Below are 16,490 nucleotides of genomic sequence, written 5' to 3' on the forward strand. Positions count from 1 at the left end.
ACTTTACCTTTCATTTTTCAGTTCACCCTCTGGAGTTCATGACCACCTGCAGCCAGCTCATCGATTCACTGGTGTGACTTTTGCTCTTTGGGAGCAGGTGAAGAAATGCAGGTGGCTTTCTCTTATCTGCCCAGGGGCACCAGCACACATAGGCATCAAAGAACCCACAGTTTCTGTCGAGTAAAAGGGTAGCAAAAAAACAAATTAAAGGTATTATCTCTATGTAAGATTAGCTTAGTGTGTATTTAGGTGATATGACTGCCTTAGTCTGGCTTCGAAAACTTGTTTTATTATTAAGTAGTCGTGGATAATTTTGAAATAGGTACTGCTTTGCAATCTCAGTAACCCTACTTTTAGCCTTGTTCTTTTAACTCTTTAGGAGTCTACCTTTCAGTAGAGAGGAAAGCTGTTAAAATAATTTTTCCTTTCCTTTTCAGGGAGTAATATGTGGGAGGCTGTGGACTATTTGCTTCCGACATAGGAACAGCACCGGGTTGGGACTCTGCACTCCTGAGAGAATGCTGGGAATCTGCAGAGGGCGACGGAAATTCCTGGCTGCTTCTCTGACCGTCCTTTTTGTCCCAGCCATTACATGGATTTATCTGTTTGCTGGGAGTTTTGAAGGTAGGAGGGGAGTAATGGCTGGGGGTGGGTTGTTGAATGATTTGTATCGGGGCAGACAAATGCAGATCAGACATCATTGATTTTATTTAAATAAATCTGGTTTGGCTTCCATAGGAAATAGTTCCCAAGGCGCAGATTTCAACAAACGGCCTTCATTACCATGTTCTCACTGCTGAGGAGGAGGTAATTGCTGGCCCTGGTTATTTGATTTTCCTTTCGTCTTTGAACTTTTAAAAAGTGAACAAAAAAAAAACCACCTTGCTCATTTCTTCTCTGCATTTCCTAATTTTTAAAAGTTGATCTATCCTATGCCCTGTAAGAATTTACTTTTAATGAAAATTAACATCTTATTTCAGATCTTCCCTTAATATTCTTTAAAAGTGTTTAAAAAAGCATCCAGAGGTATTCTGGGCGCTCTTTACATAGCTCTTGTTTATGTGGACCTGTGCGTTAGACCTTATAGGTATGGATGACGTGGGCCACTGAGTCTGGTTTTGGGACACAAAGCAGGAAGTGTATCTAGCTACGAGATCGTGGATGGCCTAACATACAAGTCAGGGAAATGTGTGCCTGGCGTGGTTCTTTGCGTAGTGGGTTCTGCTAGGTCATGGTCACTCAGCTGCAGGCTTCCTCTTGTCCAGTGGTCCAGCGTGCTGCTGCTCACTGGATCAGAGAACACATCGTTTGTGGAATGTCAGACAGTGGTGGAACACTGCTCTAGGAGGTGTAAACGTAGCAGCAAAGACTTCTGTGAAATGGTTTATGGGCTCCTGATTTAGGTATATAAATGCCTACAAGACAAAAACTTGCAATCATGAGGCTTTTTTCTTGCCTTTGTGTGAAGATGATTAGTTCTGGTTCTGGCCACTGCCTCTATGCTTATTGTGCTAGAAGACTGAGCATAGAAAATCGGTGAATACCTATATAGAATCTCTGTATATAAAATCAGTTTGAATCCATATCCCACTGGGTGGCGGTGGGTTGCTATAGCTGGAATATCTTTCTGTCCTTTCTTCAGGTGGTCATCCTCAAGTTTGTAGGTGCATTGACTTGCAGCTATATAACTAGCACTTTTCATAATGAGTCTTGGGATAACCACTACTTTGCCTTTTACATTGTCTGTCTGATGATGAATTTTTTTCTGGCCTTAAAGGAGTTCAGCACTGATACTTCAGTTAAGTGAGGTTAGAAGATGCTGGTTCTCCTATTTTTTTGTTACTTTGTAGCTTGCTTTTTTTTTTTGAGATGGAGCATTTTATATTTGGCAATAGGTGTGTTCTTTTGGCAAGAGTAAAAAAAGCTGTTCAGCCTTTGTAGTTACCTTACACAAGGAAAGGTGTTTCAGCCTTTTAAAAACTGTTCAAACACTATTTTACAGTCAGATAATTTTAAAAAGGCATTGTTTAAAATGTCAAGCTTCTTTCATGTAACCTTGGCTGACAAATTTGTGCTTTGTTTCAGAACAAAATTGGATTCCAAGTTACATTACAAACAAGAACATGTAAAGATTTTGAGTGTGTTATTACATACATTTCTGAATTAGTTACATGCCTGATACAAATATTTGCTTATGCAAATTTATTTGGTTACTTAAAATTCTGTTTTAACGGGCAGTAACTCCATGAGCTTATTCTAGAATGAAACTATGTGATTCATGTTAAATTGGAAATATAAGGGGTACTGACTGTATACTTGAAAACTAATGATCTGGCAGGCAGAACAGTACTGATTTTGTTTGATTTTTAAAAGCTGAGCAAATGCAGGCCTCACCTTTTTGCTTTTAGAAGAATATTATGCTGCCTTGTTGTAATGACTGTTTTAATTGTGTCCACAATTGATAATGGCATGCTGCTTTAAATTCCTGTGCATGTAGAATCCTTTGTTTTTACAGAGAGCTCAATACAAATCTTGAAATTTGCTGCTACATGGTATTTGAAGTGACTTAAAGCTCTCAGTGTGAATTAATCTTAAATGCAAACCAGGGAGAAAAGCCCATTTCCTATTAAGAAGCCTTACACTGGAAAAGCACTGGAAATTATATAAAGTTATTAAGTCTTTCTGTTATTTTTCTGAGTCTGTTTTCTTTTTCTTTTAATTTTTGATTGGGGCATGATTTAACCTTTGTTGGTTGAATACTAAGATCAGTTAAAATATTTAATCAGATAATAGCTAGCATTTTCCTTAACTTGTAAGTATTATGGGCAGAGAGTTAAAGCCACTTTGTCATTTTATTTGAGTTCTTGTTTTGTATTCCACCATGTTTCATACAATTTACATACGTTTTTATACCTGAGTAAAAAATGTCCCACAACAGCATTGTGCTTTGATTTGAAACCAGCAGGAGCGGAGAGTCCTCTTTGTCTTCTGGCACTAGTTTCTTTGGTTAATCACAGGCAGTGGCAGAAGTTTTCAGTTCATCTGGTTTTAGATTCAAATAAACAGTTCTTGTTATACTTTTCTCCACTATGTTAAAGAAATTATCAGTATGTGGTATCTTCATAGACTGACTTAATTATTCAGGGTGGAAGGGACCTCAGGAGCTCTCTGGTTAAACTCCTATTCAAATCAGGGTGGGCTTTGGGGTCAGGCAAGATTTCTTAGGCTTTATCCAGTTGCGTCATGAAATCCTCCAAGGATAGAGTCTACGTGGCCTCCCTGAGCAACTTGTGCCACTGCTTGACTGTCCTCAGGCGGAAGAGTTTCTCCTTATATCTAGTCTGAATCTCCATTTCTTCAATTTATGCCTGATGTCACTCATCCCCTCACCATGTATCGCTGTGAAGAGCTTGGCTCTGTCTTCTTGCAACTTACTTCTAGGTACTGGGGGGGCTGCTGGTAAGTCCCACGGAGCCTTCTTTTCTCTGGGCTGAACAAGCCCAGGGCAAGCACTTCAGCCTCTGAACAACTTGATAGCTGAACTTCATCAATGTCATTCCTGTATTTGAGACCCCAAACTGGACACAGTGTTCCAGATGTGGTCTAAAGAGTACCAATTAAAAGGGAATTGTCACTTCCCTCAGTCTAGTTGCTATGCTACTGTTGATAGAGCCCAGGATACCATTGGCCTTCATCACTGTTCAGGCATGCTGCTGGCTCGTGTTCAAATGTTATGTCCACCAGGACTACGGGTTCTTCCCAGCAGGACTAGTCCACAGCCCGTGCCATTATAAGAGGGTTAGTCCTTCCGAGGTACTCATTAGACTACATCTGGAACACTGTGTCCAGTGTGGGGTCTGTGAGTTTATTGACTGCAACCCCCAGGCTTAGTATCATTTGCAATCTTGATATGAGTGAATTCTGATGTCTCCTTTGAGGCACTGATAAAAATATTGAAAAGGACTGGTCGCTGAGGAAGTCCACATGTAATTGATTTCCAGGTAGAGTATGAATGAGCAACTGTCACCCTTTAAACCCAACATTCCAGGTAGTTGTTCAGCCGTATAGTAGTCCACCCATAGAGACTGTAAAATCCCAACTTGGATACAGGGATGTTGTGGGAGACCATACTGAAAGCTGTGCTAAATTCAAGTGAGATTGCATCTACTGGTCATCTCTTATTTACAGATCTAGTAGTTTCATCACAGAAGGTAGTCAGGTCGGTCAGGCGTGATTTATCCTTGGTGAATCCATGCTAAATATTCCCATCAGGCCTGGGCATGTTTCCGTTTGAAGATACTTACATATACTAGTCAAATCACTTCTCAGTCTCTTTTTCACTAAGCTAAAATGGTTGAGCTAGCTGAGTTGTCATAGCAAAAAATGTTGTGCTCTTTTTTTGTATTCTTTTGCAGGTTTTTGTTTGTTTATATTTCAGGGCTCTAGAATCAAATATTTCTCTTCGGTACTGATATCTGCAGTGCTGTGCCTGAAAATTACGTGTTCTTGATGTAACTAGGAATTACAATACACATCCATGTGTTGATATCTAAGAACTTAAGTTATTCGTTTGCCATAGCATGGCAGTGGGATCACATTTAGAAACCCTTTATGAGCTCTTTGTTAGTGAGTCTGTAATATAAAATATGCCCTAATGTAGTCAATTCCCATATTCCACTTTTTAAATAGTTTGCAGTTCTTTAGGTCAGAACTTCCTTTCATTTTGGGTTTTGTTTCTCGTGTCAGAAAGTACATTGCAGCCTGCTGCTTCACAGTTGTCACTCATACACTGCCAGTAAGACCCTTCCCTTGGAATATTCATTGGAGGTGGCATTACCCAAGCTGTGACAGCAACAGCTACTAAAAGCCTCATTAATCATGTATAAATGTCTATTAAGGTTATGAACTAGAGTATTAAAGAGGATTTTGAATATTGTGTAGCCTTTGAACGTACCTGGTTACTGTTGTTGTTTTTAATAATGCACAAGGACAGCATAATTTCAGTTATCAGTTACTTTGAATGAAAAAGCTAATTGTTCCAACATTCTTAAATTACATTCAAAAGGCAAGGTAATGGAGTGGGAAGGGTGGAGTGCATTTAAAACAGGGTAGAGGAAATAATCAAATAACATATGATGAATTTTCATTAGAAAGAAAATAGCAATTTCAGTAACCAATAGTAGCTCCAGAAATAGCATCATTTTCCAAGCTATATGCAGCAGTTTCCTATCGCCCTTACCATGAAGGTCACGTAAAATGGAGACTTGGAACTTTAATTTGACACATGGTCTCCAGATTACCGATTCCTCGAAAAATTGTCCACTGTTTCTATGTGGCCTCAGCAGATTCAGAGTCGCCTCCATTTTGACAGGAGGAAATACACCTGAGTTATCAGTTTCTACATGGTGGATCCAGTTCGGGTTGAACGTCCTAAAGTGTCTGTATAGGGCTCCTGTGTAGAACATATTTCATAGGAAAAGAAGAGTCAGTAATGCAACCTTAAGATGAAAACTTGAGAAGTTGTGGGAGATCACGCAGGGAGTTCGTGAGAGAGCAGGAAGCTGACGTTTTTCCTAAATGCCAGGTTAACATTTTAAAAACAGAGCCTGCCTTCTTTCCTGGAACTTGCTTTCCTTGATTGTCCTCTTTCACTCCAGTGTTGGGCAACTATCATTCTCTGACAGTACATTTTAGTCCAAGTAATCTGTAGAGCCATGACTAAAGCCAGAGTTGGGCAAACACCTCATAAAATACAATAAAGTGAAATGAAGGAAGGCTGCAAATATTCATCTTAGTATTTAAATGGATTCACTTTGCTGTTCACACTCTTTTTGTGTATGCTTTCCATAAATATTCTAGTGAATATGTTAATTGGGAAGACTGTCTACAGAAACAATGTATATCCAGTTTTAATATTCATGGGAAGCAGATTTTGAAATCATATTTGTGAATACTTGAATGAGAAAACTGATTCTGGGAGTTGAGCTTTATCCAGTTAAGTGCCAAAAGTTTATCACATGATCTATGTGTGTGATGAAAACTGCCTGAATTTTTAATGCTTGCAATAAGTTACTCATAGGAAGAGGCAAACAAATAATTAATTGCTAAAATGTCTTCAGACACTTGCAACTGATGAACAAACATAAGAAAATAATCCCTTCACAGACAATGTAATCAGAAAAGGGCAAAATCTGAAATTGCTTTTTTCATTCGCTCACTTTGCCTGAATTTTATCTACTGTGTGTCTCAACAGGATTAAACGAGAAAACTTAATCCAGTGTCCATTGAAAATAGAAGTTTCAACTTCTGTATTGATCCTGTCCTTTTAATAAATCTCTGAGAAAAGAGGTCCTGAAAGGTTGCCTCTGCATATAATAAGGATGTTACTGTGATGGGTGCCTGAAGAAGTTTACAGGAGGTGTGTTTTAGTTAAAATTGGTTTCATAGCAACCCCTTCATAAAAGCTGCTTCTGTCTACATTTCCATTCTGGAGTAAATGGTGGTGGTTTACTCCTGTCTTGTTATTTTTTTCAGGAGATATGCTGAGAATTGTCTCTTGAGCTCCTCTATCTCAGCTGCAATGAAATACCTTCTTAAGTACGTCTGCAGTTTTTACTTGGAGATCCTACAAGAATAAAATCAGTAGAGACCTCAGGTTTACACCAAGTTTTGTTGGTTTATCCTGGAAAAGTTGTCTTTCTATGAAACCCTTGTGATTTGGATATATGGAGTATGGACAAAGTTTGGTTGAAGTATGCTGCTCACCAGAAGGTCCCAGCTGTGAACGCTGATTCTCGTTCTCTGGTCATCATCTTTAGCTTGCAAGTCAGTATCCCCACAATTGGATTTTGCTTTGCAGACATGAGAACCTTTATCTATCTGTCATCTAAGAAAATAAAATTAACAAGTGAATATGAAAAAATACTCCCCATCATGTAAAGAAACAGTCTGTCTGTGAGCAGTGACTGGAAATTTGAAGTGTTTCTGTCGCAAAATGAGAATAGCCTTAGACAAAGAATGTGAGCCAAAATACAACATGGTCATGAGAAGCTTTTGGAGGTCAAACTGTGGCGTTAGTGAGGACCATGTTGTTTTTTTTCTTCTCAATCACTCTTTCAATTAAATTAAATACTTACAATCCTGCAATGCAATTTTATCCTTAACTTGTAAGGTCCACTGAAAAGCTCAACACCTAAATGCTGATGTCAGTGCTGTTTCTTCCTTAGCTTGCCAGGAATTCACATCCTTAAACCAATATAATACCATCTCAGGAAATGCCGTGAATGTTGCAACCGCCACTTCTTTTCTCACTGTGTTGCCTCAAATAAAAGCAAGTACACATTGCTCTTTTGAATTCCAATACAGGACACACGCATTCTCTTTTGACACTCATTTTTTTAAGTACATGCTTATTCTTTCGTAAAAGTAAAGTAAGCTGTAAGCTTACCTTCTTTCATCTCTATGCATCTCTTGATTATTTAATCAATGTTTCTTTGTTTCTAAACACATGTCTACCGGTTTTGTCTTGGCTTTCTTTTTCTAGTCGGCTGTTAGTTTGTCAGTTCTGGGAGAAACATAATGGTCAGAATGAAAAGAAATTCTTTGAGCAGGAATAAGTTGCCAGCTTCTTTGGAACAGCAGCTTACTCTGAATATAATCTGTGGGATTTCTCCAGGTTTTTGTTTCAGCTTTTTCTTCTTTCTTAAGGTTTTAGTTTCATCTTTTTCTTCTTCATTCTTTGAGTAAACTTTTGGGAAAATGCAGTCTATGATAGTTGCATTACGCAAAGGTGAGCAAATTCCTTCCAAGAAGGGACATCTGGATGCCTAAATTCTGTTAGGGCTGCATGGAAGACGAGCAGTAGGAGAGCTATTTCCTGATTATTCCTCTTTCTGTGTTTCAACAATAGGTACTTACTAACTTCATAGTCAAAACATGTTTTTCTGCAGGAAAACAGAAAAGCAAGAAGAGACTAAATATCTTGTTTTTTTAAAAAAAGCCAAATTCCTAAGAAATAGTGCTTGGCTTTTTGACACACAACGTGCAGTTTATAAGTACACCAGACCTTCTTTGAGTGCTGGAACTAATGTAGCCTGACTTGCTGTGACTGATGTCGTGCAGCTGATTGATGTTGAAGTTGCTTTTCCTACAATTACGGCATTTATAAAATCTAGCTCCCATATGGGTCTCCTGGTATCTAAATAAATCTTGAGCTTATGCTGCAGTGTACTTCTCAATGGTAAAATGTATAGCATCTCTCATCTCTCCCTGTGTGTTCCTGACAATTGTAGAAGCTTCATTACCTCTGACTTCTTTCCCTCTAACAAAGAAATTTGAAATTAACCAATGAGCTTTGAGGGCAAACAGGTCAACCAATGTATACATGCAGCATGAAGAAAATGCCTGAAATATAAATGTTTTAAAAGATTGAAATGAAAATGTAAGATTTTGATTCTGATGAATGTTTCTGTTAACTCAGAACAATTAACTTGTTTTTAACTTGTTGGAGTGTTTGTGTTTCAAATTTGTGGTTTTTTTTTTTCAGACCAGGAAAAAGTTTGAAATCAGAAACTTTCTTGTTAGACAGTAAATTGCATCTGCAGTGTCTTCCCATACTTTTTAAACTTATATTTTGAATATTTATTTAAATGTGTATAATACCAGAAGGAGAAGAAGTCAGGTTAAAAATAAATTCAAAGAAGTACTTCACACATCATGTGTGGTCTTTCTGATGTTCTGCAGATAATGCTCTGGAGTGGTTTAGGAAAAGTAACTGAGTGTGAAGGTTAATATCCTGATACTGGATGGACGTGTTTTCGGTATGCTTAGCTTAAGAATACACCAACACATCTCTTTACTCCCTCTTTACCCTTTTCAAAAATTTTTCAGTCGTGTCAGCCATTGAATTGTTCAGTTGAGTAGTTATTTCCCTTGCTTGAAGTTCTACCTTTCTTGTGTTGCTTTGCCTTCTGCAATTCTTGTTTAGAGGCTTGAATCTAAGATTTTTTTAAATGTATCTAGATATCCTTGGAGAATCGAGTGAAATTCATAGCTAACTTCAAAAACATGGGCTGACAGCAGTCATCTTGGTTCACTCAACTTTGTAGATACCAACAATAGGAGGAAAAGTTGATGACCTAGAGAATGATATGTTTTTAGCCTGAGATTCTCTTCCAGTTTAACAATGTTCAAGCCATTTGAGCTATCCTGCTGTAATGTTTTTTTCTAACCTTTAATGTGACTGTCTTTCTCCATAGTTCTGTGAAACATGAGTCAAAGTCCATGATGTAAACATCAAGGTTTTAAATCTCCTTTTTTTTTCTTTATAATTCTGTTTAGCTCTTAAATTGCTAAATGTCAGAGTTTGCAGAGATCAGTAATTAGGAGGGAGAATTGAAAGTAGTGAAGTTAAAATTACAAATAATATTGGATTAATCAGATTTTCCCAAGTTAAATTCACAATCCATAATAGAATGTGCTTCTGTTTGGTACATTTACTTAAAAAAAAAAAAGAAAAAGAAAAAGATAACAACTTATGGGCCTAGTTAAAATATTTTACTCTCTAAATAAAGTGTTTCATAATGAGATACTTTTCCAGTGAGCTTGTAATAACAGGTCTATTACATATTCTAAAGAAGCGATGCATGATCTGCTTTCTGCATACTGGTTCCTGAACTTCTGTAGATGCCCAATGAAATCACCATCACCAGCGTATACTTTCAGACACCTGCAGTAGCTTACAGGATTGGATTTATCACATTGAGGTCCTGAATTGGAAACCCCAAAATGGTTATCTACAAAACAAACTGAAAGTGTGATTGTAGTACAGTCAGACCTGCTTGTGTTGGCTGTAACTGAGCAAGCACCAGTATTGTTAGGGGTAGAGACAGGCCACTATGAGAAGCAGAAGCGCGCCGTTTTCTAGGCAGGGAAGCCTGGGTTTCTCCCTCTTCAAAGTGATTATTGTTCTTCCTAAGTAGATTAAAGCCAGTGCATCTATGGCTGTTGCTGCTACAGTAGCATCTTCTTTTAGCTCTCTAGACACAGGACTGAGGTTGTCATGGTGTAGTTTAATATCAAAGAATGTTGCATAGCATTCGTGTAGTATATAGAGGATTATTTCTGGAGCTGAAATAAAGCCATAGCTAGTAAGGTAGAAATATTCTTATATGCTGGAAAGGGCTTGAAGAAATTGCTGGAATAAAAAACATGGAAGAGATATCTGTTTATTACCTGATTAAGTAGAGTAAAAAGAAAAAAAATATATCCAAAAGTACTTGTATTCCTCCCCACCATTTTCTTCCTTTCCTACTTTTCCTATTTTATGATTCATCTTTCCTTCTTTACCTGTCAGTACATCTCTCCTAGAGTAGCTGCAGCAGTCTTTTGTTTAATTTGCGTTTCAACAAACAGCACTGGCAGAAAAATTTGTAGGTTCTCCCCAAAATCACACAGAATGGTTACTGATGGTTGCTGGCTTGTGAAGATTTGTAGAGTTTTACCATAAGAGGGACTGTTAACAATCAACGTCTCTAGTATCTTGCATAGTGTGGGCTGTATTATATTGTAGAGTTGATAGAATAATGCTGTCCGGTAATTTCTGCATCTGACCCATGCCTTCTAGAAACACCAAAGCTTTTCTTCTAGCCAGATTTCTGAACTTGATTTTAACGCTGGTGGAGGATTCTAGCACCTCTCTGAATAAATTATTCCACCTCACTCTAAAATACATGCTTTAATCCTTGTCCAGATATTTCTGGCTTCAAGGTAGGAAGTGAACGATAAGAAGTAGATGAGGAAAAAAATAATTAAAAAAAGATCGTTTTAACAGTTTCAGTTTCATATAAAATAAGTGAGGATAACTGTGAGATATTGCAGTACATAAAGTGCACTACAAGAAATATCACCTTGAGAACTACAGATGAGAGAGCTACAGTTGCCAAAACATATAACTGTTTTAAAAAGAGAGATACATGTATAGAAAATTACTAACCTTACCATAGCTAATAGAAACTGGTTATCACGGGGATCAGTTGCCAGGCCAGGCCAGAAAAACTTTCCCAAGCGGATTCTTTGGTTTGGGCTCCAGCTTACTGTTCCTTGTGAGTTGTGGAAAGTAACCCTTTGGTAACCAATTACTCATAAGATCAAGGCTCATAAACTTATATTTTATCAATCTTGTAGTCTTGATTCTCCAAATAAAACATAAAGTCACTGTACAGTGTTTACAAGTTATGTTTACAGCGTTAAGAAATGGAAGATTTCTCTTCCATTTTTTTTCACAGCATTAAGGCACTCAGTATTCTAGAATCGTATTGAACTAATACCACAGCGTTAATATTTCACAATCAGTAAATTTCCTGCCTGTCACTGGATTTAATTTAACCTAACTCCGTGATTTTGCTTGTTAACTTTAGCAGGAATAATGTTTTCAGATGAATGGGTGCTATAAAAGTCTGCTTTTTATTCTCTACTAATCAAACTATTATAATGTGTATCTCAAGTGATCTACACTGACTTTAACAGAGGTTTCTTTTGGTCTGAAAATGTAATACACACAGAATGTTTTCTGGGAGTATTAACTATAATGGATGTAGCTATTTCACCTCTTGCTTCACTGCATTACAGACCCAAGGGTTTGAGGTAAAAAACTCAACAGAGAGGTTACATTTTGTAGAATATTCTTATAGGAACCAAGTATAAAAATCTGTCTGCACAGCTACACGTAATTATAGGTTTCCAAGGAACTCCAACTAACTCTCTTTAAAGCTTTGCCAATATACACAGAGGTAAGTAAATCTGAAAATAACAATTATCTAACATATTTGAGTTGGATATTACTCGCTTGTTCACATACACTTATATGGAGATGTGATGAATTAAGTAGTCTTCCTGTAGAATGCAAACGCCTGTAACCAAACGATTGAAATCGACTATTTATCTCCTTTAAATTGTGTGACTTTGCCCAAGAGCTGCCTTATAGTAACCACTTCAGAGCCGCTGATGGTGACTCTCAGCTTCATTCTGAGTTTCTTGCTTTAGAAGATTTAAGAGCAAAATGTACCTCTGTTACTTTTGTCTTTTTTTCCTCTCCCCAATTTTAAACATTCTTATATGCCCCCTTTCTCTTTAGCTACCATACTTGCACCTCAGTGATTTGATATTAATAGCAAAGATTAAGCAGTTTCAGCTCATCAGAGAAGAGATATTAATCATCATCAGGCCCAATAAGAAGTTTAATTTTCCGCTTCTCTTTTTTCACTAAGCTCTGGCGGCTGTCACTCGCACCGATGTCTGCGGGACATTTACTAATCTGCTTCTGAAGATGCATTTCAGTGGTTTCTCTCCTTTTATTTCCTCTGTCAATCTCAGTGAGTTTCATCATTGCAGGCTTTAATTGAAGACCACTGTCAGGAGATGGGGAGAAGAAAATTATTCCTTGAACAAAGCTAGTTCAGGGGCTCATGATTTTTATTGTATTCAGGAGGAAGATGGATTAAATCAGGATATTGAAAACGATGGGAATTGTATGTGACTCGTTACCTGTTCCCTGCAAAAATGTCATATCCTCCCTGTCTCCGGCTCCCGTTTGTACACATTTATTTGTGTGCCTCAGAAGTGTGGTTAGATTTGTGGTGCAATACAGATGTGGAGGACACTGAGTGAGAGGATGGCAAGAGAGAATCCACGTAGAAAACTTCATAAATTACACCACTACAATTATACTGGTCTATGTCATTATTGTGGATAGCATTATTGCAGTGTAAGAATGGCTTTTGCCAGCTCAGTTAAAACAGCTTCCAAAATGACATATGTACCAATAAAAGCAATCATGTGGGATATTATGCTAGTTGACATAGCAATAGCTGTTTAAAATGGCATGTCATCTTAGACTGGCACAAGCTTAGCTTATAGAGAAGCCCTAAGGGTGACAAAATTCTTTTCTGAGATGATGCTACTACTATCACCTGTTAACTACAATGAGACAGTGAAGTACTGTCTGTATAAGTGTTAATGTGCAATTTGCATATCCCACCTATTTGGGGTGGTGTTTTACCAGCTTCTAAGTAGTTTTAAAAGCAGAAGCTCTCCATTAGGAGCAGCAGGTTACTGTTTTGTAAGCCAAAGAAGAACAGATCAGACTATAACAAAGCAACACAGGGAGCTCAAAAGCAAAGTCTTCTGTATGCATCAGATAGACCTCATTTATTAGGTAGTGGATTTGTTGGTTTAACTGTGAGGTAGCTGATTAATTTGTACAGCGCATGCTGTGAAAGCACTTAAGTACAATTTTAAGCAGTTCATAATTGTGGATGCTACCGTGCTTGCTTTACTGGCTCTGGATGCCTGATTTTGAGTCCGTGTTTCTCCTGTTTAAAGAACAGACCCTTTCAAATTTGAAGAAGCTCAAGTTGAGCACCCGAGAACCTTAACCCAGAATCAGGCATTACTTTTTAAAATCTCTGCAGAAAACATGGCTCCCCAGCCTGATACTTTGCTGTATTGGGGGAATTGATTTATTCCCTCTTGCCAGGAAGACTCTTGTATAACTGCGGGTTTTTTAGCTTCCAAAAAGGCTTCTATCTACACTGCTCACCTGGGATGAGCCTTGTAACTGCAGCAAGCCTCTTAAGTTTTCTAGTCACGGAACCTTCCTGAGCTTTATTAAAGATGGCCTTTTAAAAAGAACTTTTTTGCTATCAGTAGCCGCTTTTCCACCTGGGGGACTGAAAACACAATAGGCCAGTAAATCAAGACAAAATGACATCAATTTAGAAAAAATTGCTATTACCCATTGCAGTTGCTACCACTAAAGAAAGGGCAACAAATCTACAACAGTTAGTACTGTTTTTCCTTTAATTGGCATGATTTTCCAGGTTGACTCAGGGGAACCAGATCTAGAATAATATTGTCAACCTGAAGTAGAAAATAATGTTATTTTTTTGGGGAAAAAAAATGTTTACAGCATGCTGGACTGCAATCTATGGACATGTCTGATGTACAGAGGAGGATGAGATGTGATTTCCTTTATTTTTTATAAGGGTAAGGTATTGCCCTTGGAAACAAATTGTTTGGGAAAATATTTGCATATTTAAACAAACTGTTATATTTTTAATAACTAAATGATTGTTTACCTTACATATCCAGCAGTAAACTACTACAAGGAGTAGGAAGATATTATATTACTTGGATATTACTTAAAAATATTCCACTAAGATCCTGGCGCTTTTGTCATAGTTTGCACAGAAGTGATAGAAAAATCCGAGACATTTCTGAACAGGGGATGTTTTGTGCTTATTACAGTTTGGTTACACAAAAGTAATATACTTGATTTAAGAGTTGTGGTGGAATAGAGACTCTGTTTAGAGGCAGACAGGACACGAAAAGCTTCTACTAGTGGAGAGATGATCCATTGTAATTTTAGGTGGTGTTTGTTGAAAGAACCAGATTTTCAGTGACTGAGAGTAGGAATCACAAGAAAAATTGGTGAAGGTTGGGCGCTGTGTTTTTAGTGGGTCTCACAGAAGAGGTGTTCTAATGGTGTGGTGAAAACTAAGGATGTGCAGGTTTAACTAAATACAGAGGAGCTAATGAATGAGAGCAAGGAAAGAACCGTGCTTGTGTATTGTCACTTGTCATACACAATTTCTTGGTAGGAAGCTGAACGGAGTACCGAGAGCTGGCTTTTTGTAATAATCTAGGCAAGGAGAGAAGACAAAGGAAAAGATGTGCAGGCATTGCAAGGATGTAGTAAAAAGTGGATTCATATGGAAAAGAAAGGGTATTATCTTGGAGTCAGGAAGACACTGAGTTCCATTATGAGAGCATCATTTGTGGTATTACTAAAAGCAGCCTCACTGTGCCTGACACTAACTTCATTGTTGTATTTGAGCATCATGTATGTGTGAAAGTACTCATCATCATGGAAACATGTATGTTATCATCCAGTCCAAATTACTCTTTTAGGTTTCAGTCTTTTGAAATTACAGGGAATGTTTGTATCTGAAATTCATTCTAAACATGAAAGCTACCAGTCGAACTTGCAAATGGATAATTGACCCAGGGAACTACAGACCAGTTAGTCTCACCTCTGTCCCTGGGAAAGTAATGGAGCGACTCATTCTGGATGTCATCTCCAAACACGCTGAGGAACAGGAAGTTATTGGAAGTGGTCAACATGGATTTACCAAGGGTAAATCGTGCTTGACCAATCTGATAGCTTTCTATGATGTTTTAACTGGTTGGTTGGATGAGGGGAAAGTCGTAGATGTCATCTACCTTGACTTTAGCAAGGCTTTTGACACTGTCTCCCATAACATCCTCATTAGGAAGCTAAGGAAGTATGGGCTAGATGAGGCGACAGCGAGGTGGATTGAGAGCTGGCTGTGTGACAGAACTCAGAGGGTTGTGATCAGCGGCACAGAGTCTAGTTGAAGGCCTGTAACCAGCGGTGTCCCACAGGGGTCAATACTTGGTCCATTTTTGTTTAATACGTTCATTAATGACCTGGATGAGGAGGCAGAGTGTATCCTCAGCAAGTTTGCTGATGATACCGTACTGGGTGGGGTGGCTAACACCCCAGAGGGCTGTGCTGCCATCCAGCGTGACCTGGGCAGGCTGGAGAGCTGGGCAGAGAAGAACCTAATGAGGTTCAACAAAAGCAAGTGCAAGGTCCTGCACCTGGGGAGGAAGAATGCTAGGCACCAGTACAGGTTAGGGGTGGACCTGCTGGGAAGCAGCTCAGAGGAGAAGGATCTGGGGGTCCTAGTGGACAGTAAATTGTCCATGAGCAAGCAATGTGCCCTTGTTGCCAAAAAGACCAATGGAATCCTGGGCTGCATAGGGAAGAGTGTGGCCAGTAGGTCGAAGGAGGTCATTCTTCCCCTCTGCTCTGCACTGGTGAGGCCACAACTGGAATACTGTGTCCAGTTTTGGGCTCCCCAGTTCAAGAGAGACAGGGAACTGCTGGAGCGAGTCCAGCGAAGGGCAACTAAGATGATTAAAGGCTTGGAGCATCTGCCTTATGAGGAAAGGCTGAGAGAGCTGGGACTCTTTAGCCTGGAGAAGAGAAGGCTGAGGGGAGACCTTATTATGGCATACAAGTGTCTAAAGGGTGGGTTGAAGGAGGACGGAGCCAGGCTCTTTTCAATGGTTCCCAGTGACAGGACGAGGGGTAATGGGCACACGTTAGAACATAGGATGTTCCGTTCAAATACACGGAAACAGTTCTTTACGGTGAGGGTGACAGAGCACTGGAACAGGCTGCCCAGGGAGGTTGTGGAGTCCCCTTCTCTGGAGATTTTCAAGACGCGCCTGGATGCAGTCCTGAGTAATGTGCTCTGGGCAATCCTGCTTTAGCAGGGGAATTGGACTAGATGATCTCTCGAGGTCCCTTCCAACTCTGAAAATTCTGTGATTCCGTGATTCTGTGATATTTGGTAGTCATCAAGCATTTGTTTGTGGATTTAATTGAATTGATATTGTGAAGT

The 16,490-nt window shown here is 38.8% G+C and overlaps 1 protein-coding gene across 3 annotated transcripts in view; it reads left to right on the plus strand.

Moving 5' to 3' along the window:
- Positions 1–518: 518 nt before the first annotated feature.
- Positions 519–16,490, plus strand: part of LARGE1 (LARGE xylosyl- and glucuronyltransferase 1) — a gene marked incomplete at its 5' end in the record, with an annotated part of 201,293 nt that continues 185,321 nt past the window's right edge. For all 3 annotated transcript variants that reach the window (XM_082495721.1, XM_082495723.1, XM_082495722.1), the window contains one exon: positions 519–624. In XM_082495721.1, coding sequence (XP_082351847.1) covers positions 519–624 — 106 coding nt within the window. The remainder of the gene's footprint in view (positions 625–16,490) is intronic.

The sequence above is a fragment of the Vanellus vanellus genome (assembly GCF_965231255.1).
Source record: "Vanellus vanellus genome assembly, chromosome: 1".
In the NCBI taxonomy this organism is placed as follows: Eukaryota; Metazoa; Chordata; class Aves; order Charadriiformes; family Charadriidae; genus Vanellus; species Vanellus vanellus.